The 23,244-nt window shown below is 43.4% G+C and overlaps 1 protein-coding gene across 2 annotated transcripts in view; it reads left to right on the top strand.

Annotated features, from left to right (window-relative positions):
- nos1 (nitric oxide synthase 1 (neuronal)) overlaps positions 1-23,244 on the top strand; it is a 33,261-nt gene that overhangs the window by 7,872 nt on the left and 2,145 nt on the right. The window contains exons 3-28 of one of the 2 annotated variants that reach the window (XM_087790307.1): positions 320-422; positions 4,004-4,141; positions 6,628-6,773; positions 6,903-7,065; positions 7,130-7,221; positions 7,542-7,683; positions 7,748-7,887; positions 10,186-10,360; positions 10,602-10,703; positions 10,781-10,975; positions 11,738-11,823; positions 12,099-12,243; positions 12,974-13,078; positions 13,151-13,209; positions 13,736-13,852; positions 14,048-14,222; positions 15,804-15,942; positions 16,496-16,574; positions 16,637-16,830; positions 17,500-17,669; positions 18,635-18,845; positions 20,403-20,490; positions 20,559-20,680; positions 20,916-21,064; positions 21,219-21,413; positions 22,230-22,348. In XM_087790307.1, the coding sequence (XP_087646433.1) occupies positions 320-422; positions 4,004-4,141; positions 6,628-6,773; positions 6,903-7,065; positions 7,130-7,221; positions 7,542-7,683; positions 7,748-7,887; positions 10,186-10,360; positions 10,602-10,703; positions 10,781-10,975; positions 11,738-11,823; positions 12,099-12,243; positions 12,974-13,078; positions 13,151-13,209; positions 13,736-13,852; positions 14,048-14,222; positions 15,804-15,942; positions 16,496-16,574; positions 16,637-16,830; positions 17,500-17,669; positions 18,635-18,845; positions 20,403-20,490; positions 20,559-20,680; positions 20,916-21,064; positions 21,219-21,413; positions 22,230-22,348 (3,549 nt within the window). Of the gene's footprint in view, positions 1-319; positions 423-4,003; positions 4,142-6,627; positions 6,774-6,902; positions 7,066-7,129; positions 7,222-7,541; positions 7,684-7,747; positions 7,888-10,185; positions 10,361-10,601; positions 10,704-10,780; positions 10,976-11,737; positions 11,824-12,098; positions 12,244-12,973; positions 13,079-13,150; positions 13,210-13,735; positions 13,853-14,047; positions 14,223-15,803; positions 15,943-16,495; positions 16,575-16,636; positions 16,831-17,499; positions 17,670-18,634; positions 18,846-20,402; positions 20,491-20,558; positions 20,681-20,915; positions 21,065-21,218; positions 21,414-22,229; positions 22,353-23,244 lie in introns of those variants that run through there. The other variant, XM_087790308.1, reaches the window with a different exon arrangement.

Here is a 23,244-nt window from a genome sequence, read left to right as displayed (position 1 = left end):
CAACAAAACTTTGACGTGAAGCTTAAAAAAAAATGCAACATTGTGGACTTCTCTTGACCCGGAACATGTTGAGGCTCTGCCTCCAGCTGCTATTTTAGAGAATTCATTCATTCAAAGTGGATTTTTGTATTTGTCCTCCACATTTTTTTGAGGAAGACATAAGCCAGGTACAATGCCCGTGCGACCTGATCCAACAAGGAAGTGTTGCGATAAGGGAGAAAGCTCCTTGTTTCTGTTAGCAGTGGAATTACAAAGGAATGATTCCATGTGCAGATGTGAGTGCGCACACCTGACATCTGGTGCGTGTGTTTGATTCCAGGGACCTCAACATGGGAAATGGCTCGCTGCCTCAGCTGGCGCCAGATAACGACAGAATGCTGGAAAACAAGCCGGTGGTGCTGCACAGCATCGACTCAGACAAGGTAGGACGGATTGTTCGGGTCTGTTCTTAGCTAATCAATGACGTGTGTGTGTGTGTGTGTGTGTGACACGGGTTCCATCTGTGTAATGAATGTTCACCCACGGACGCCACAAACTCATGTTTGAGTAGGGGACCCATCTCCCCCAGCATTAGATCATCCCAGGCTCTCAATCCAGTTTATCCCCTTCCTCACGGTCGGTCAAAGGTCTGAGTGTCCATGACATGATCCGGCCGTAATCCGCCCACTTGTGATGTCAGGGACGGCTCCGTCGGCGAGAGCGAAATCCAGAGGGTCGTAATGAAAGCTCAGAGCTCATCTGCACTCTCGTCATCCGGTGTCGCCCGTCGTGAAAGTGTGTGAAAGGGTTAGTGGATGATGACGAGAGAGGATCTCGATAAGAGGCCATATGTCAATCTTGGAAGAGTGTGATTGGACTGGAGGGGGCCTGCTGTTTCTGGAGAGGGTTGAACCGTGACGCAGAATCGGCAAGAATATCATCCAGAAAGATCGCATCCAGTCACGATCTCTCCGCCGCTAAAGCTCCAGCGACAATCTCCAAAGACTTGAACTGGAATAGTAGGTCCTGCTTCGAGTGTTCCCCCGGCGACGTGAGAGTTGATGCACTGCCGGTCCTCCGAGGAGACTCCATCTGTGTTATCACTTCAGTTTTATACTAGTAACCTGTGCATGTTTTCGTATCTTGGATGTAAAAACTGAATTTTACCGTGAAAACTAGACTACGATTACGCTAAACAGACATAAATAATCAAAGCGAGATTTTTAACATATTTACAAACTCAAATTTTAAATTCTGGACTTTTATTCTACACTTTTCTGTTAAAAAGTCAGTGTCCAGGTGCTGTGGTAGGACTTGGTACATTCCTGAACTCAAAGACTCAAATATTTCTTCATGATGGTTTTGAGTGAGACCCAAACATGACAATAAGTCTTCTTACTCAAATAACCGCCCTCTCATGCCCTCTCATTAAACTCATCACCACAGCTACTAAGCAGAATTTAAAAGCTTTCAGATTTTTATTTGTTTGTTTAGGAGTTGACCAGATGGATCCGATCGTTTAAAAGTTATGATAAATTAATGAGCGAGTGAACAGAAAAATGGAAACAGTCACAGGAGTCAGAGGAAAAGTCCTTCATCAAAATCGTCCAAATAAATCCAAACCGTATCCAGTCGATAAATCCCAAATTTGACCGAACAGTCTAGAATCAAAATCACTCAGACAGCACGGCGGTGGATTGGGGTCTCACCGACAACTTAAAAGAAACTCTGTCTTCAGGAAAAACACAGAGCAAACCTCGGTCAGGAGACATCTGTGTCAGGAGACCACATCAGAGAGACTTTGACCGAATTGTCCTCGTCCCATTAGGTTCAATTAGCTCCATCTCCCGCGTCATCCACACCTCGTGTCCTCCATCTCTGGCGAGGTCGGAGTGGAAAGGGGCGGTATATTGAGTGATTGAAATCTGTCACCACGACGAAGCGAGCAATCCGCGATGAAGAGCGAAAGGTTTGCTTATCCACAGATTTACTGAAGTGCAACGATTTATAGATGGCGAAAACGATGGACTGTGGTCGATGTTGGCCTGTGATCTGACTTTGAAACCTAAAAGACATCTAAGTCCCAGCACATGGTCCTGGTATGTCTGCCGGAGTTCTTAAGCTCCTTCTACTCACGCTCCCTCCCGTAGTTGCCCAGGCCAAAAGATTCTGTTACTGGTGTAGTGGACAACTTGTGGACCTCATCGTGACCCCTTAGCACTTCTGCTCTATAAGGGCCCAATATTCTGAAATCCGGCCCACCAAGTCATTTTATGGGGCCCCCGTCTGATGTTTTTTTTTAAAATAGAGGGAGATGTTCATGATGATATGTTGACCTATAAAGATGCCAGTGTTTGAGAAAAGAGCTGTAATCATGGATGACAACAAATAAACAGAGACTTCCAATAAGAGTAAAACAGAGGTTTGAAAAAAAGGAATTTGATGATCCCAGTTTAGGAATTTGGTAAACTACCAAGCTTGTTAAAGGTGTTGTTCGCTTGTGTCATTGTGTTTGGCACTCCAGGGCTTCAAGGCTTCAATCAAGTCCAGATTCCTATCTCTCAAAAAAACGCCCAAGGTAAACAAGGGCATAGATTCCGACAGGGCAGCAAGACGCACAATAAAGAAAGAATAAAAGTTACAATTAAAACACTCGCCAAAAACGGAGTAACAAAAAACATTTTCTAGGAAACTCTGTAAACGAGCCGACAACTGCTGTCAGGGCTCATTGATTGATCACCAGCAGGTGTGCGACACTGCCAACCACTGGTTGTCTGCTGTCTCTCCCGTAGCTGCCCAGGCCAAAAGATTCTGTTACTGGTCTAGTGGACAACTTGTGGACCATCCTCGGTATGGGATTCTTGAACCTTCCGACCATCATTAGCTTGGTGTTCCCTATCTAATGGGATGAGCCAACTATAGAAATGTCCTTTTGCCACTAACTCCTCAGAGGTTTATCTGATCCAGAAAATTCTAAAACATTCTAACAGATTTTTGTGGAGACTATCCTGGGACTGAGGGATTGGTTGCTGATGCGAGAAATGTAAAAGTTCTAGGCTGAGTTGTTGTGTTAAGATGAAGTGAGGGTCGGGAATAATTCACCCTTGTTTAAACATCACAATAATTCATATTTTCCCATCAGTTCTGAGTCAGACATTATCAGGACGGTTTCCCAGCCGCCAGGAAGGTCAGCTCCGTACTATAGGAAAAACATCAACCCCCCACATAGGAGAAGCAGGGGACACTTAAGTCCAAACCTAGCAACACTTCACGGGAAAAAAAAAAGGACCAGAGATACGTTTTCCTGCCTCGAGCCAACAACTTACATCTAATTTCCCAGACTCTTCACGGTACACTGACTCCGCTTCCTGTCAACAACTTCCCCTGATAATGACGCTTGCATCGAGTCACACGCAGAGTTCCGTTGCAGTCAGATCTCCGGTGCGCCCGGGACCTGATGTTCTTCAGTCTCCGCGTGCATCGAATCAAAGTCGATTCATACATCGCCAGTCTCTCTGAAGGGACTATGGGAGGGGGGACACAGTTGGTGTCATCGCCGCAACCCCTCGAGGGCCGTGATTGTGTCGCTGTTGTTCAGAGGCCGCCATTAATTCAACACGGAACATGATGAGAGAGCCTTCCAGGGATTGATTACTCTTGATGTTCCGCAATCACTGTGGGGTTTTGTTTTTTTCTTTTTCTTCCGGGATTTCACGTCGTTGGCTGTGGGGGTTAAATTGTGGACATTTATCATTCAATAGCTCCAGCATTGGGGAAACTTCCCGAAGTGCAGATGTAGCTAGCTGTTAGTCACTGATTGTAGTGAGCCCGGAGTGAAAATAAGGAGGACCTGAGACACTTATCTGTAATTGGTGCTGGAGTTACAGTCAAGCTCCAGGTTTAAGTAGTAGCGGCGCATTACAACTGCTGCTGAAACAGTTGCAGGACTCGATGACTCATGAGTCAGATGCGGAAGGATTCAACAAACGCATGTGCCCTGACAAATGTTTTCTGGTGTTCGCAGACCACAGCCAATGGCAGGACCTCGCCCACCAAGCACCTGCAGAACGGGAGTCCGTCCAAATGCCCTCTCTTCATCAGGATCAAGAACTGGGAGACGGAGACCATCTACAGTGACACGCTTCACCACAGCTCCAGCAAGGTACGACCAGGGGAGTCTCAGGATTTAAGATTTAAGATTTGTTTTTCGCATTATACAGTAGAAAAGAAGGAAAGGTAGAAAAGATCTTAAAGTAAGTTACCTAAAGTTGATCCTTTATCAGATTGGTTTTAGATCCTCACGATAATTGAGTGTAACATCTTCCATCCATCCATCTATTGTCGATCCCTTCGCCAATCCATCCAACTCTCCATCTGACCTTTCTCCTGTTGGACGTTGTGTCCGAACTGCCCGTCCATCTATCCATCAATACGTCCAATAATTTGCTCCTCCACCAATCCTTCTCTCTGTAAATCCATCCAGCCATTCACTTATCCATCGATCCAATCATCCATACATTCATCCATATTCTCTGCCATCCTTGTCTATTTGTTCAATCGTCTCTCTGTCCATCCATTCACCTATCTATCCATCCAACCATACATCCATCATAAATTTGCTCCTCCATCCATATCTCTGTCCATTCATCCATCAACTCATCCATCAATACAGACACGTCCATCCATTTGCTCCTCCATCCATCCATCCATCCCTTTTTTCAATCACCACTCTGTCCATCCAATCATACATCCATAAACATACATCCATTTATACATCCATCATACATTTGCTCCTTTTCCATCCCTCTGTCCATTCATCCATCCATCAATCCATCCATAAATACACACATAATTACCTCATCCATTTGCTCCTCCATTCAAATCTCTGTCCATCCATCCATCCATCCATCAACTCATCCATCAATACAGACACATCCATCCATTTGCTTTTCCATCCATCCATCCCTTTGTTCAATAATCTCTCTGTCCATCCATTCATCTATCTATCCATCCATCAATCCATCCATCCATAAATACACTCCTCCATTCATTTCTCTGTCAACTCATCCATCCAACTCTCAAACTACAAACTTTCTGCTGCTCAATAATTGACTGATATTAAAAAAAAAGGCTTCACTCTGGTTCAGCTCTTCCATTAGGTGGACAAAAGAAAAACAACCCTAAATGCAGCATGATATGAACAAATATTTGATGTTTAATAAAATCAAAGTGGTTTTGCTTTGAACAAACCAAAAAAAACAACAATAACAGTCTACACGAGACACTTTTAACATAATGAGATGATTGTAACAAGGTTAGCTTCTCCCACATATGGAAGATAATTAGTTCCCTCTAATGGAACCTCATTAAAACCACCCTCGGATTAGATCATAAAATATTGATTTACCTGTTATTGTTTTCGTCTCCACTTCGTCCCAGTTATTGAGTTAAAAAACAATTAGCCACATGACAAAAATACACCAGTACCTTTGTACTATTCTTACCAGTTGCCTTGGAACGCCTTCAGAAAGGCAAAGTGAACAGTTTCCAGTGTTAAACTAAGTATCTGCCAAGTTGCAAAAAAAGGAAAAATAGGTGAGACTCACTGGGAGTTCAACTCGTGAGTCGGTGATTAAACAAGCGTTTTAAAAACTGTGTCACGATTACTGAGTCTCATAAACAATGTCAACTTAAGTTGATTATTTCCAGTTGAGTTGGTTGAATTGAAGGTTACGAAAATCAATCTTAGTCAGGACGGTCCACTGTGTCGACCGCACTCGCTGACTCTGATTCACTGCGTTACTATATAACCAAGAAGCCGGGGTCAGGAGAGAGGGCTAATCTCAGAAGAGTGGGCCACGAAGAATCACATGATCAAACAATGACTCAGCACACTCTCAGACTATTTTTGCTCTGTGACGTCTAGATGATGTATTCTTCTATAGAGAGGATCTTCGTTGACTGGAAGCTATTGATCCGACTTCAATGGGACGCCTATTTAGTCCAAACACATGCGTCATCATCCAGACCTGCTTTCTGAGACATCGCATGCACGATATGGCTCCAGGATGCACCGTGGCCTCCATGTGAACCAGTATAGACCAGAGACTGTTTCATCAGTTTGACGATCTCAAAAATGGATCGAAATTGTGCAGGAATGATCGTTCAGTCAGTTCCTACTCCCTCATGTTTAGGATATTTTGTTACTACAGAAGTAACCCTTTCTTTTTACTTACCAACAAATCTGAGACATGGAGACGACAATGCAATGCAACGACTCAAAAACCAACCAAGACTATCCAACTTTTCATACCGATAAACTTCCTGTTGTTGACGAACTTCTGTAATCGAAAGACTTACTGCTATGAACTAGCTTCATGGTATTAATTGACTTCCTGTCATTGCCAACCTTCTGGTGTCGACACACTTCAAGGATTCTAGAATTAGCAGCTGGATTGTGTAAGAGGAGGATTTCTGGGTCTAAAACAGAATCATCATTTGTCTTTCCTTCTATTAATTATCCTCTTGCTCTTGATTCAGTCACTGCAGTTCCTTGGTGGGTTTTATTTTTCCACTCAATCTAACATTATTAAGTTGAGTGTGGTATTTATGAGCCAACTCATCTTGCTTCATCGCATTCTTCTGCAGGTTCCAATCTGCTCGGAGAACGTTTGCAACGGCTCCATCATGATGCCCAGCCAGAGTGTCCGTAAACCAGATGAAGTGCGGAGCAAAGAGCAACTTCTGCCGCTGGCCACCGACTTCATTGACCAGTACTACACCTCCATCAAGAGGCAAGTAGCTTAAGAGATTAAGCCAACAACCGTTATTAGCTAGCTAACAAGTCCTACCTGTGAAGCATATTTCTGAATCTATGGTCGTCCTATTGACCTATTTTGTGTTTGCTTATTGACCCTTCACAGGTACGGATCCAAAGCCCATGTGGACCGACTGGACGAGGTCACCAAGGAGATCGAAGTGTCGGGAACTTACCAGCTGAAGGACACAGAGTTGATCTACGGTGCTAAACACGCCTGGAGAAACGCTGCACGTTGCGTCGGGAGGATCCAGTGGTCCAAGCTACAGGTGAGCAATAATGTCATAGTCCAACCGCAGTACTTTTTTCTAAAATATCTGTCGGATCTCACAGGTGTTTGATGCCCGAGACTGCACAACAGCTCACGGAATGTACAACTACATCTGCAACCACATCAAGTACGCCACCAACAAGGGGAACCTGAGGTACGGACCAAGTCTTTGTCCCTTCATGACTTGTTCTCAGCCTCCATCTGTTGCTCACCCCTCTTCGCCCGGCTTGACCTCCCGCTCCATCTGTCAGAGCTCGCCTTGTCTCCCTCTGACACTATCGAGTCCTCGTCTGTCTGTCAGAGCTAATCACCGCTCAGGCCGAACACACTCCCTGTTATGGTCTTATGTACACATGAATAAAAAGAATGCAATGTCCTACAAATAATCAGCCAACATTATGACCATCTTAAACTGAATAGCATTAGCATCTATTCCTAAAAGTAAGTGGTTCATCGTCATTTGCTCTGTTTCAGATCTGCCATCACCATATTCCCGGCGAGAACAGACGGCAAGCATGACTTTCGAGTCTGGAACAGTCAGCTCATTCGATACGCCGGCTACAAAAAACCTGACGGGGAGATCTTGGGAGACCCCGCTAACGTCGAGCTGACCGAGGTAAGCTGCGAGAGAACGATTTAGGAATGATCACACCTTGCTCACATGTCCTGGCGCCACGCAGATCTGCATGCAACTGGGCTGGAAAGCCCCGAAGGGCCGATTCGATGTGCTTCCGCTGCTGCTGCAGGCGAACGGAAACGACCCCGAGCTGTTTGAGATCCCAGAAGACCTTGTCCTGGAGGTCCCCATCATACACCCCAAGTGAGTCCTTTCATGTGGCATGATTTAACACTTAAGGTGTCTCACTGAGTAAGCGATTAAGTGGGCAAAAACCAAGAAGCAGAAAATAACCCATACTGTATTTTTGAGGTGGTTGTTGGGGTCCCTAGATGGCGCTACAGAGTGGGGTCAGGCTGCTGTTAACACAAAGCGACAGTTTGACATCGAGCCAGAACATTTGTCACGTCGTTTTATCGCCTCCATGTTTTTTCACAGATTGCAGGTGTGACAGGCAAGCTTTCGTCGTCCGACGCCCCCTTCACTCTTAATTGTCTCAGTACTCTTTTCAAATGGAGTTGCTTTCAATTCACAGCATGTGTAAGAGAAGTGTTTTAAGAGCCAAATTGGCCATGAAGCGCTGGAATGTGACGGTGCTGCAATCGGGCGATAATTAATGGATCGGCAGATTCGTCGGTTGAATCATCTAATTAGTGCGAGTTCCTTCGCCGCTGATGAATGAATTATCTCGACTGCTTAAATGAGATGATTTATTCAGGGTTGTGAATTAAACTTCTGCTTGGCTGCATGCGAACCTTAATTACAAAAACAGAGTTGTTGTTGTTGTTTTGGATCAATGTAGCGTTTAAAAAATATATATAAATTATCATTGTTGCTGCTTTGAATTAGCAAAGCTCGCACTCTTTTCTCGTGTCTATGTGTTTGTCTAAAACTGATTTGACACCCCTCGCAACGTTGTCGAGGAAACAGCCAACTAGATGATCCCTCCTCACATTACCCGACAGAGTAGACATAGGCTTTACCACGGACACTGACCTGACTACATTGAGAAGAAAATAATTTTAGATGATGTATTTCAGGTCAAATAATAATGATGGATTAGATATACAGTATTTTCCGCACTATAAGGTGGATTTAAAAGCCTTTAAATTTTTCAAAAAACGACACTGCGCCTTATATATGAACATTACCTGGTGGGTTACTTGTTTACGAACACTTTGATGACTCTGTGCCGACTGAGCCGACACACCGTGGGCGGAATTACGTCTTTACGTCATCATAGGGTCGGATTAACGACGTACGTCACATCATGGCGGAACGGCTATGGAGTGATATTACTGCCACCAGTTTGAGCGAGTGTGTCTTGGTTGTTGTACACTCAAAATCCCTCTGCTTCGCGCTCAACCAGTCATACACGTGCGTTCAACAAGTCATACATGCACGCTGTAGCTGTCATACACGCGCTCAACTTCACTGCTGCTCGCTCAACATTTGTCTGCTCACAACACCAGTCTCACGCGCTGCTGCTTGAAACCTTTTAAACATCATTTAAACATTGTTACCATGTGAGTGAACGGAGTTGTCAGAACGCTTAATATAGTTTGACTTTATCTGACCATTTTGTTGACATTCCCTTTAGCACAGATTTATCTAGTGGATGCATAACACAATCGCAGTCAAACGTTTGACTGTATCTCTCATTCTATGCGCCTTATAATCTGGTGCAACCTATTTAAGAAAACAGTTCTAAAATAGACCATTCATTGAAGGTTTGCCTTATAATCTGGTGTGCCTAATAGTGGGAAAAATACGGTACTGGTTCTCCAAAGCACTGTTGCCACAGGTGTACAATGGGTTTGAGGGTTTTTGTACTACAAGGTTGTAGTACTTTGACGATACAGGCTTTCTTCAGAAAGCAACTTCTAATTTCATGTAACACTTGTTAGTTTAGAGGTAGGTTCAGCTTGACAAGCTGCATGGACATTTAGCAACAAGGTTTACTAAAAAGGTTTTTAGTAAAAAACAAAATAAGTTAAGAAAAACCATTGTGAGGGTTCAAGAGGACCTAATGAGATCTAGGAAGGAGACAGAGACAGACTCAGCTTGAGGGAAAATACTGAGATGTGTTAGCTTTGGCTTTCTCTCATTCTTGTGTTCCTTAAGTTAGGAAGTAAGGTAGGGGCAAAAAAACACCTTGAAGAGCTTGTGTTATGCTGATGATAGAGCAGTGACATCATATATTGATGGAACTGATTGGTGGTCTTGGAGGGGGCTTGACATCTGTAATCAGATGTTTCTCTGTAGAAACACAAGTCCTATATCTCTAGTGACCACCAACAGTATCTCAATTTTTACATGATGCTTAGCTTCAGCTCTTGCAATAGTACAGCAAACTTTCTTATCAGCTTATTGCAGGGGAGCAGAGGAAAGAGTAACTGTAGCTAAAGGCCTCGCTTAATCCGTGCAGTGCCTTGTGATGCGTCTATTGAGTCTTGACTTGTAACTGAAACCGGTTATACACCCTCCTCCTTTTCTCTGCAGGTTTGAGTGGTTCAAGGACCTGGCGCTTAAGTGGTACGCTCTCCCCGCAGTGTCCAACATGTTGCTGGAGATCGGTGGACTGGAGTTCACCGGCTGCCCCTTCAGCGGCTGGTACATGGGCACAGAAATCGGCGTACGGGACTTCTGCGACAGTTCACGCTACAACATCCTAGAGGTACTGCACCCCCGTCTTTGTGACGAGGCTGCTGTCTTTCATGTTTTTCCTAGAATCAGCGTTTATAAATTTGGGAAGAGGAAATTAGTCAAAGCTGCGGGGGAGTAATCTGAGAGATATGGGCACATTTTTGGGTCACGCATTAGTTAAAGATAATTTCACAAACCAGCCTGAATAAAGCTAAAGGCAGCAAAGCTAAGCTTGTTTCTAATATCAAAAACATTATTTTTTCCTGTGGTAGGATGTCGCCAAAATGATGTCTCTGGATACCAGAAAAACGTCCTCACTGTGGAAAGACCAGGCATTGGTGGAGATCAACATTGCCGTCCTACATAGCTTCCAGGTAAGGCCGGATTGTCCCCACCCCCCCACCCCCCTAATTTTTAAAGTCATGGATAACTATGTTTTTTACATCCACAGACCGCCAAGACGACCATCGTAGACCACCACTCTGCCACAGAGTCCTTCATCAAGCACATGGAGAACGAGTACAGAGTGAGAGGAGGCTGTCCGGGCGACTGGGTGTGGATTGTTCCACCGATGTCCGGCAGCATCACGCCGGTGTTCCACCAGGAGATGCTCAACTACAGGCTCACCCCTTCTTTCGAGTATCAGGTGAACATGCGCAATGAATCCTATAGTATCACAGGCTGACTGGATTTCAGAGCGGAAAAAATATGAGGACCCCTTAAAAGAGCTGATTCTCAACATACTGTAGATTAATGTTTCAGGTTGCAGGGCTAGAACCATTAAAAATAACAAATCCATATTTTTAATGAAGATGCATTATCTTCCCTCCAAGACTCTGACACAACATTCTCTCCCCGTTCGTCTCCATGAACGTTGTTATCTTACAGTCTTTATTGTTACCAATTAGCCTTGAGGAGTAGGAGTTCAGCACTTGGGTTATTAATCATAGTCGAACGAAACCGACGCTTTTCCAAGATTACCAAAATAAGAATGACCTTCTAGGTCCTTTTTAAGAGCTTTTACATATTAGCTACGATCTTGTTGCCACAGACAAGGTTTGTATATATCAAATGACTAACTTGTAAGGCTTAAATGCTGGTTTTAGAAACCTTTTGATAGTGTCTGGTTGTTCATAGGACGAGTTTTAACTCTTGAAACACGTACAGGTCTGATCAGTGTTCGACCATTATACCATGTTTTATGTTGACTTTCATCCATGTATAGGATAACCCTTCCAGAAGTTGAGGTAGTTTGAAAAATGGGTTGCGAAATGTAAGCCTTAGCTGGATTTTCTTACTGTAGCATTTCAAGCATGTAAAAGTTCCCCTGTTACACAGGAAGATTGAAAATGTGTGTGAAGGATCTTTAACCGTTTGAAATGTGATGATTTGTATCCGTGTGCAACAGGCGGATCCTTGGAACACTCACGTGTGGAAGGGAGTCAATGGAACGCCCACGAAGAAAAGAGCCATCGGATTTAAGAAGCTGGCCAAGTGAGTGCTTTTATTTCGATGGAGTTGAAGTTGTGGAGGAGAAAGTCAAGGGAGTGAGTTGAATCAGCCGTGAACAGAGAGTTGCCATGTGATGATGTGCGCACGTGCCGGTGTGCCGCAGATGTGCCTCTTTTAATGTAAAGGCCTGGAGGATGTGACGAGAAAGGTAATTTCTATTGCCGTCCAACGGCGTGGAGAAAGCGAGGAACCCTGCGAAGGCTTTGAACCTGCCTGTCCTCGGATGATTCAATTTGCAATCTTTCTCTTTTCCCCAGGGCTGTCAAGTTCTCCGCCAAGCTCATGGGCCAGGCGATGGCCAAGCGGGTCAAAGCCACGATACTCTTCGCCACGGAGACGGGCAAATCTCAAGATTACGCCAAAACCCTGTGTGAAATCTTCAAGCACGCCTTCGACGCACGGGTACGCTTACCCCCTCCTTGCATCACCTTTTGAAGGGAAAAACGAGGGAATCAAACGGAGACGATCTCGCGTGCTTCACTCACCGCCGCTGATGAAGACGAGCAGATGCCAGCTGAGCACAGGCGGCAAGACAGGAGGAGGAAGAAGAGGGAGAAGATAGTGTCTTTTGTCACATTCCTCTCTCCTCTCATGCGGCGCCGCGGGTCACAGGCGAGAATTAACCATCGGAGCGTTGAGCGGTGCAGTCGTTTAAGACGAGACCCCGGAGCACCCCGCCTGTTTCAAATCTGTTCAGGGGAAGAAATAGATTTAGAATAACGTGCCGCTTTCAATCGCACATTGTGCACTGTTCCTCCCGGTCATATTCCACTTCCTGTTTTCCCCTGTGATCAATCGCACAAGAAGAGAGTCATGCATGTGTGTTTGTGTGCATCTCCCCCCGGGGCCAGTTGTTGTGGTGTTAAACCCTGTTTTCATCCTCACGCCTGAAGTTGTGTTTAAGCAACGGCAGACAAACGCAGGGCGGTCGACTTCTGGGACGCTCACTGAGTAGCAGCGCATTACGGTCTCGTTAGGGGCGAAGACGGAGTAGTTGTTCCCACGTCCTTCCCTGCCGACGGCTGTTTGTTCAGCCTTAATTTACACACTCCAACACATCCATCTCGCAAGAGTCCTCGAGACAACTGCAGCGAGCGTTTCCGCCCCCGTGTAACGCCGTTTCCTTCCGCAGGTCATGTCCATGGACGAGTACGACGTAGTGGACCTGGAGCACGAGACGCTGGTGTTGGTGGTGACCAGTACTTTCGGAAACGGGGATCCCCCTGAAAACGGAGAGGTGTGTGTGTTGTCGCTTTAAGATTTGGTGTTTTTAGACAGAAAACTGACGGCGAAATGTGTGACGTTGCAGAAGTTTGCTGCCGCCTTGATGGAGATGCGTCACCCGACATCCAACATGGAAGACAGGAAGTAGGGTTTAGTTTCTTTTAATTACTGAACAAATTAATGACCACAAAGATAGATCCGTAAAGTGCTTAACATAATTGACTCTAGAGCAAAAAAATCAGATACAGGTCCACTTCTTGTTGCAGGGATGATGCCTCCAAAAAGCGTGATGAAAAGAACAGAATCCCTTAAGCCAAAAAGAAAACTTTGTGAAAATAAACACAAAAAAATAGACCCCAAGAAAGAAATAAACAGGTCCAAGGCAGAAAACAAAATCCCCAAACTGTAACCCAAAGAGAAATGCATTCAAACACACTCATAAACAAAAACATAAAGCCTAAAATACTACACCAAAGCAGGAATGAAAAAGTTAAAACCAAAAACAAAGCAAATACTTCCAAAGTACCTAGTGTGCAAAATATAAAACATCCCTTAACCAAAAACACAACCACCAAGCAAATAATAAAGCACGTTATAAAAATGGCAAATGACGTTGTTGTCTTTTGTTGATATCAGGATTTGTTGAGCATGGTTGTGTCTTCTCTTTCAGGAGTTACAAAGTCCGTTTCAACAGTGTGTCCTCGTATTCCGACACTCGCAAGTCATCCAGCGATGAACCAGAAACGAAGGCGAACTTCGAGAGCACGGGACCGCTCGCCAATGTCAGGTACGCATCAAACCCTTTTGAGGTTTTCTTTTTGCAAGAAAACCACACTTCGTGGAGCTGATTAGGTTTCAACAAATGTTTAGATGTGAGCGAAACTAAATCAGAGAAGAGTTTGTAAACACATCAGGCTGTTTGGATGTTTTCTCGTGTTTGGGGAACTCGAGAGGATCTGAAAGTACCCGATCGTCTGTGTAGGTTCTCGGCGTTTGGCCTTGGCTCCAGGGCCTATCCACACTTCTGCGCCTTTGCCCACGCCATCGACACTCTGTTCGAGGAGCTGGGGGGGGAACGCATCCTACGCATGGGGGAGGGAGACGAGCTGTGCGGCCAGGAGGAGTCCTTCAGGACCTGGGCCAAGAAGGTTTTCAAGGTGAGACCCAAAAACACTGATGAATGTTAATTTTGGTAACGTGACATTTTTGAAGTTCAAGGCGAGTTTTACCACAATGTTGTTTTTAACATCCAATATTTTTTTCAGCCAATATTTTCTTTTCATTACCCATTTAAGCCGGAACTATTCTAGCCCTGTACTTACTCTAGACATCTACTGATTAATTGCTGGATTAAGTGTTCCTTATTTGTTCAATATTTTCAGCAACAAAGGTTAAAAGTTACTACTTGGTTTAAAAGAAAAAAACATGACAAGAAGCAAACATTTCCTGCAGGAATATTTGGATATAAGGTGACAATGTACACACCAAAAATAATGCAAAATAGTAAATATGCAAGAAACCCCCGAAGCTCAAATAAAAAGCCAAATCAATTACCAGAACCAGACACATTTATAATGGAGTTCATTATTTGGTTACTTCTCACTTCAAGGGCAAATTAAACAAGATGTTTCTCAGACTCTCTCTCCTGGTTTAGATTTTGTACTTCAAAGACTAGGAAACAAATCCGATGTTGCTGAGAGTTTCAAGCCCAAAAAGTGCAAATATCCAAATGATTCAGAATTGTGACACTACATGACAAAACAAGTGGTTCAGGCATGAAAAAAACGAGTGAATAAAAATCTGTGAGTAAACAAGACTGACATCTCTTCCAGTGCGCAGTAGAGAAAGAGTATGGAAAGGAAGTAAGTGGACGCTGGGGTGACTTGGTTCTGGTGGTTTCTTCTAACGGTTCCTGGTGTTAAACGGGTTCCTCTTTTCTTAACCAAGAATGTTTTTCAAATATTACGGTGACTCGCTAACCGCTAACAAGCCTTCGACTCCAGGGAATTTATTCGACATGAAGTTGTTGGGGATTGCGTTTATGGAAGGTGTTGTGAGTCGCTGGAAAGTAGCTAAAAAGTTGAAAGTGGATGCTTTTTCTCAGACTCAAATTTACTTCTGGAAAACTTCTTGACCTCAGACGAAGCAAATTGCATTTGCCTAGGTTCTTAGCCGCTGACAAGTATAGCTTCCTGTGAGCTAGTTTTGTATGTAAGTAAGTAAGTAAGTAAGTAATATATATTTATATAGCGCTTTTCGATGTGTTCATACATCTTTAAACTACTAGCCTATCTCAGGAACAGGCAAATTGGGCCGGCGTTCAGGGAAAGGTTTGTCAGTTAAATTGTGTTAAACTACTTCTCGTTCTAGTTGAGCAAGAAGTCCACCTGACTGGGATTTTCAAGAAAAGCGTAAGGGTAGGGTAGAAAGCTAGCTTGACATGCTGCTTCTTGACATATAAGGAGGTCCCTCTATGACTTGGACTAGATGAGGGGTTGTAGTCTATTGACAGTCCAGGTGCTACAGATAGCTGTTAAAGATTGAGGGAGCCATCCAGAGACATCTTAGCAAACTGCTAGTCAAACGTTATGTCGACAAATGAGACAGGAAGTCAATCTTTGGCTACTTTCCAAGGCGACTCCTATTGTTACCTTTTGTTAAGTTCTTCTGACACTACTTTTGAGTCTTCTTCCCAACACCATCGTTCCCTTTCTCACGATGTCTTTGCGCGTTAAAAGGCGGCCTGCGACGTCTTCTGCGTCGGCGACGACGTCAACATCGAGAAGGCCAACGACTCGCTGATTAGCAACGACCGCAGCTGGAAGAAGAGCAAGTACCGACTGACGTACATGGCCGAGGCACCCGAGCTGACCGAAGGTGAGTCCGTGGGAGACTTTTATCTCACATGTCATTAGCGTACCGAGCTATGACCAAACTGACGCTATTTTTTAATTGAAAATTGAAATATTTCTGAAATCTGCATTGCACTTGTAAAGTTTATCTTAGAACTTGAGTTATTACTGTAACTAGCATTTTTGCCCATCCCTAGTAGAAGGTGACCCAAAAAAAAGACTTAAAAATATGTCAAATCAGCTTTAAAATGGTCAATTGTATTAAATTGTATTTAAACACGAGAAAAAGATGGATTTTTGTCCAAACAATTCAACTAAAGAGATCAGTGGGAGGAACAGGAAATAAGAAAGTAATGGAAAAATAAACTGAAAAACATTTTTTTGAAGAAAGTGACGAAAAGGGGCGAAAAACAAATAAAAAGGGGGGAGAAAACAGTAGAAGTAGACGTTGAAACTTAAAAATTGGACTTTAAAAGAGGATTAAAAACATAGAAAAAACATCTAAAAATGATCACTGACTTGATTCTCGCTTGATAGAGCTCCACGGATCAATAATAAAATCCTCGTGTCTCACACAGCTCTCTACAGCGTCCACAAGAAGAAGGTCTCCGGAGCCAAAATGTTGGAGTCTCAAAACTTACAAAGCCACAAGTCCAAGTGAGTGACCCACCTCGGATCTCTGTGAACTCTGAAACCTCACGCCTCCTGTTCTCCTGCAGTCGCTCCACCATCTTTGTGCGGCTCCACACCAACAACCAAGACAGTCTGAAGTACAAACCCGGCGACCATCTGGGCATCTTCCCCGGCAACCACGAGGACCTGGTGACGGCGCTCATAGAGAAGCTGGAGGACGCTCCTCCTGTCAATCAGATCGTCAAGCTGGAGTTCCTGGAGGAGAGGAACACGGCGCTCGGTGGGTGATCTGTCGCCTCAGGCCACATCTCTCCGACGTAAACAGTGAAAATATAATTTTATACAAAACCTTAACCATAGTTATTCATTAAAATTCAAGATTATTACTAGTTTATTACTTTTAAAAATATTTCTATATTTAATTTAAACCTTTTTTAGCACATTAAAATTACTTACATTTTAATTAAATGTATTTGTAATATCTTGTAATTATTATTTTCAAATAGGATTCTTTAAAAATAAACAATTAAACCACATCATTTCAGTTGTTTTTTCACATTTTAACTTATTATTTATTCAAATTTTAAATTCATTTTAATATTATAAGAAAATATATCCATAGAAATAATATTATTATCATATATTATATTAGCATTATATTCTAAAACACACACACATTATCTGTATAAATTAGGCTGAAAAGAAAAGGAATAAAACATCGTTCTTGATCTTTCTTTCTTTTTTTTCATAAAATAAATGTTACAAATAATGCATTTTATGTATAATTGATCAAATTTAAATTTAATTGTTTATTCTTGAAAAAACTTGATATAATTTGATATAAATCTCACTAAAATGATACTATACTTTCAGTGTATTTGTAGTAGTATCAGGAATTAAAATATTCAAGTTAAAAAGTTCTCACTTCTATTAAAATATTTTGCGACAGGCGTCATCAGCAACTGGACCAGCGAGATCCGCATCCCGCCCTGCACCATCTACCAGGCCTTCCAGTACTTCCTGGACATCACCACGCCGCCGACGCCTGTGTTGCTGCAGCAGTTCGCAGCGTTGGCGACCAACGACAAACAGAAGAAGAAGCTGGAGCTCCTCAGCAAGGTAGGACGAGCCGCTTGGCTGTGTGTGGACATCTTCACTATTAATACGTCTTTAAGCGAAATGTTGAACACGTTCTCAACGTTTACTCGTAAAATGGTTTCTCTGATGGTTCGACTGAAGTCATTTGTGGGGAGTTCTACTCAGGTTAAATTAACTAGTTTTAGCTGCTGAGATCCTGATTTCCATCAACCAGCGATGGCACAAGTGAGATCAGTCGCGACACAAAAGGAGCTGCCCCCATAACCCTGGTTTAAGAGTCTTGGAGTCTTAATGATTAGGAATAGTAGTTAATAATAGGAACAAACTCGCTCTCACTCCTGGTGTCTCTCTCTGTCACCCCTCTTACATGGTGTCCACAGCTCTCTCAAGTTGCTATAATTGCAATTTCATTTGACTCACCTGTAAAAAAAACTTCCCTGAAGCCATTACTGTCAACAAGTCAAAAGAAGGAGCTGTCTCGCCTGCAGTTGATACAGAACTCTGCAGTGAGAATTTTGACCCGCTCTAGTAGAAGAACTCACATCTCTCCTATCTTTAAATATCTTCTTCCCTGGCTTCCAGTTTCTTTCAGGATCAACTTTAAAATTCAGGTTCTTAGTTCCGGATCTAATCATGGTCAGGCTCCCCCTTACATCAGTGATCTGATCCAGCCTTACACCCCAGCTCAGGCTCTGAGGTCTGTCAGGCTGTTTCTCCTAAGCTTTGCAACAAACTTCCTCTGTCTCTGCGCTTGATGGAGTCTAGTGATTCCTTCAAGAAACATCTTAAGACGCTATTATTCGTGCAGGCTTTTCCCTGATTCTCTGAGACTCCTGTGTTTGTCTCGGAGTTATCTTGACCTTTTAAAGTATATATTTTATTGGGTATTGTTTTGGTTGTTTAAGCGCTTTGTGAACCTGGTCTAGAAAAGTGCTCTACGAATATTACTTTCTTACTTACTTATTCACTTACTTACTATGTTTCAGGGCCGCCAGGAGTACGAAGAATGGAAGTGGTACAACAACTCCACGCTTGTTGAGGTGCTGGAAGAGTTCCCCTCCATCCAGATGCCCTCCACGCTGCTTTTAACCCAGCTGCCACTCCTGCAAGCTCGCTACTATTCCATCAGCTCCTCGCCTGACCTACACCCGGGAGAGATCCACCTCACAGTTGCAGTTGTCTCCTACCGAGCCAAAAGTAAGTATAATGCCGTCATCTGTCATGGTGCTGTGGATTGGAAAAGTAGTAAAGATGTGGATTACTTTAAGTTGCTGGAGAAGTCAAGTGTTACGCCTTAATTCTGCTTGAGAGCCTATGTCGTGTTACAAAAGATCCATGGAATTGCAAAGATTGCCATGAACCTGGTCCAATCGCAAGCGTTTCAGAGAGTCTTTGACCCAGTTGGATTATTCAGCGCCTTCACAGGAGGATTGAAACATCGGACAGTATTTGATGGACCACAAGCATTTACCAGGACTTAAATACAGCAGAAGCTCATTTTTCCGGTCCAAAAACACTTTACGAGGTTCATTGGGATATTTGAATCTAGAACTGAGTCTTGTTGTTTTTTAGGGAGGCATCTAGTGGAGACACTTCAGATAAAATAGAATGGCATGCCTGGGAAAAATACAATGTCTATGAAGATTACATCTCACCATAACACTGAAGCCAGGTGTGACTTCAGAGAAAATCTGGCGGGATTGCGTCATTCCGTCATCACTGGGTGGGATTTACGACGCACGTACATCATGGCGGACGGCTATGGAGTGATAATACTTCCACCACTTTGAGCGAGTGTGTCTTGGTTGTTGTACACTCAAAATCACACTGCTGCTCCCTCAACATTTGTCTGCTCACAACACCAGTCTCACGCGCTGCTGCTTGAAACCTTTTAAACATCATTTGAACATCGTTACGATGGGAGTGAACGGAGTTGTCAGAACGCCTAATAAAGTTTGACTTTATCTGACCGTTTTGTTGGCATTCCCTTTAGCACAGCTTTATCAAGTGGATGCATAACACAACCGCAGTCAAACATTTGACTGTATCTTTTATTCTATGCGCCTTATAATCCCGTCCAAACTATTTATGAAAACACTTCTAAAATAAGCAATTCATTGAAAGTTCGCCTTATAATAGTGCGGAAAATATGGTAACCTGGTAATAACAGATGCCTTATAGACTGGTCCTCGGCCCAGTGGTTGTGGTCCAATGCTTGGAACACAACTCCTTATATTGTTTTAAACACTAGCACCAGTTTGGCACCGGTACCAGATAAAGGGATATACATCCCCACTTAAGAGGTCTTATATGAACAACCCTGTACCTTTTGTGAAGACATCATAAAACTTTTGTTGCAAATCTGATCCTGGTCATGGCTCTATGGTATTGATGTTTGCATCATGTCAGCATGAGAGGTAGGTAGAAAACTATAGTTCCTGTAGGTGTAGCATTAGAGGCACTCTGGTTAGATAGCTAAGAGCCGCAGCCCTGCTAGGAGGAGGTTTTCTTTTACGTTGTTTTACTGATTGCTCCATGATCTTGCAAACATGCTCCAATGATTGTGTACAATACTGCTAAATTACTGTCATTTTCTGATAGAGTGGGAGCAAAGGAGAGCAAAATAGCCCTCGCCTTGGAGTTAGTGCAAGGGCCACTCTTCTCAATTTAGTTTCTGTACTCATAGAGAGTAGGAGGATGAGGAGGGGAAAAAAAAAGAAGCTAAAGTGCTTGCTTGGTAATCACTCCTTTTAGATGGAGAGGGACCAATCCACCATGGAGTGTGTTCATCCTGGCTCAACAGGATCGAGAAGGGAGAGATGGTGCCTTGTTTCGTTCGAGGGTGAGTGCATCGAAAGCTTTAGTCCGCCGAGGACTTCTGGTTTTCATTGTTTATGTTCTATACGTCAGAGCGAATTCGTTCCACCTTCCGAAAGACAACCAAGCGCCGTGTATCCTGGTTGGTCCTGGGACCGGCATCGCACCATTCCGAAGCTTCTGGCAACAAAAACTTTATGACCGGGAACACAAAGGTTTGTGTGGCTGTTTTTGTATTCTATGAAATTGCATCTTAAACACAAGCCACCCGCCCCAGTTATGTGTAGTTTGCAACAAAGAAGAACCCCTTCTTTTAAGAAGGGCTAAGTCTGTTGACGGGGGGCCTCTTAAACCATGGAGTATTTCAATTTCCACCAATTTAGGCCTATTGCTTTTTTGTTTTTGATCCAGTAGTGTTGCATAACCTCATGATGTTCTGCTGATCTATAGGGGTGGCATCAAGCCCCATGGTCCTGGTGTTTGGCTGTCGGCAGTCTGAGATGGACCACATCTACAAGGAGGAGACCATGCAGGCCAAGAACAAGGACGTGTTCAAGGAGCTCTTCACAGCTTATTCCAGAGAACCTGGCAAACCAAAGGTACTTCTTCCAGCCTGTTTTTTTAACAGCTTCATCGGTACTTTAAGCCAAGACACTAGGAGTTGACATCATGTGGCAATCTGGGTCATTGTAACGAAAGGATCATCATGTCCCATATCTCTTTCCACGGTTCACGATTCTCCCTCCTTGTCAGAAATATGTTCAGGACGTGCTTCGCGAGCAGCTGTCAGAGACAGTGTACCGGTGCCTGAGGGAGGAGGGCGGACACATCTACGTGTGCGGGGATGTCACCATGGCCGGAGACGTGCTCAAGACTGTCCAGCAGATCATCAAGCAGCGGGGAAACATGAGCCTGGAGGACGCCGGCTTCTTCATCAGCAAGCTCCGGGTGAGGAAATAGTGGCACTTAGTCATTGTCAATTCACGGGCTTGCGGTGATGCGTCAGCGCGCGGGTAAAAAAAAAAAAAAAAAAAGGTTGGGAAGCTGTCAAAAGGAGAATGGCCTTGAAGTGGTACACTCAACCGCTGGTTCAGGCAGTCTTAGTAAATGGGTCAGCACTTATGTGTAGGGTATTCTGGAGTCCACAACATGGGGACTGTAATACGCTTGTGAGGGCAGGGTCAAGGTTCGGATGTACCTTGTTTTAGGGTCATACGCCTGCCGTGAAAGCCTCAAAGGCAGGAGGACTCACCTGGTTGAAGAATAAAAAGGAGCTCTCTTGTCTCGCCTTGGAACAAGGCGGCAACCCCCATGGGGAGACGGTTACCAGAGAGACGGTTCCTCTGCCGCCCCGGACCACATCCAAGCAGGCAGTGACAGATGGATGGAGTGAACGATTGACAGGAGCCAAAGATGGAAGTCACAATGTAAAACGAATGTTCCGTCAGATGCCGAGTGTGGGGGAGCGCCAGAGTGACGAGAGGGTGAGCGTTGATGGATTTGGGCAGAGAATCGCGGCACTGGAGGATTGATGGGATGCAAAAGCGAAGGAAGTGTGAATGGGTTTTTTGGGGGGAGTGACGTTAAGAGTTACAATACTTTGCAGTTCGAGCTCTTTATAGCATCACTGACAAGTTAACCAGATTATGACGCGTGTGCATCGCTTAGTCCGAATCAAACGACCCCTTAAATGACCCCTGTCGGTGCCGCTGAAGTCGGTTCCTACTGGGTGGGTTTTCTAAGTACCTCTTGTGTTCCCACCAGGACGAGAACCGCTACCACGAGGACATCTTCGGCGTCACCTTGCGCACGTACGAGGTCACCAACCGGCTGCGTTCCGAGTCCATCGCCTACATCGAGGAGAGCAAAAAGGACTCTGATGAGTAAGTGGCGTCTGTTGGTTTCGTGCTCGTCATAATCATTTTCTTCTTTTTTTATGGAGGCAAATTAATCCCGCCAGATGTGAGGTTAATGAGAGCCATTTTCAAGTAGCTGCTGGAGCCGAGAGAAGAATAAAACCAATGAATCAGCACGTTCGATGAGAAGTTTGCCCGAAAAAACGATAATCTTCAACTTTCAAGAATAGTTTTTTTCTGAAGACTTTTCTTAGAAGCTGTTTTTAAGGGAGTCTTTCGTTTTCAAAGTAACAAACTGCTGTTTCATTTTTAATTAGCTTTGGTCAAGATTAACCTTTTATTCTTAACTAGTTTAACAATCTCAAAGAAATAGTACTTGTTAAGAACCATGATTGATCCGCACTAATCCAAACTCTAGATTAATAATTGAATAATATCAGGAAACCCTTCTTGTTTTGCTTTAAATGAAAAGAATGCTCTTGCATTTTGTTTTTCAAATTTAGTTAAATCTTTTATTCCCAGCTTTTGAAAATTGATTTAAATCTTTTTCAAAACAAATACTTTTTTTGTGAAAATGTATGATACTTTAAAATGTCTTATTTATTATTTTTCCTTATTTATTTTTTCATATTCTTTTACTTCCATTATCTATTAAGAGGTCAATTGTTTTTCTGGGGAGTTGCATAATGTAACTTTTAATGTAATGTAACTTTTTATTATAATAAAATTTTACGTTTTATTATATTATAGTTATATTATAAATCCAAAGATTAATATTCCAGAATCTATGATGTGTTTTATATGTTTTAAATTACAAAATAAATTGAAAAATATTAATTAATTAAAATACATTTTAAATAAAATAAAGATAATACATTTTTGTCTTGTAAATTGAGCAATTTTGTTTATTTTCCAAAAAGTGA

The sequence above is a fragment of the Callionymus lyra genome, chromosome 1 (genome assembly GCF_982586985.1).
Source record: "Callionymus lyra chromosome 1, fCalLyr1.hap1.1, whole genome shotgun sequence".
In the NCBI taxonomy this organism is placed as follows: domain Eukaryota; kingdom Metazoa; phylum Chordata; class Actinopteri; order Syngnathiformes; family Callionymidae; genus Callionymus; species Callionymus lyra.
This window is presented reverse-complemented; position numbering and strand designations above follow the sequence as displayed.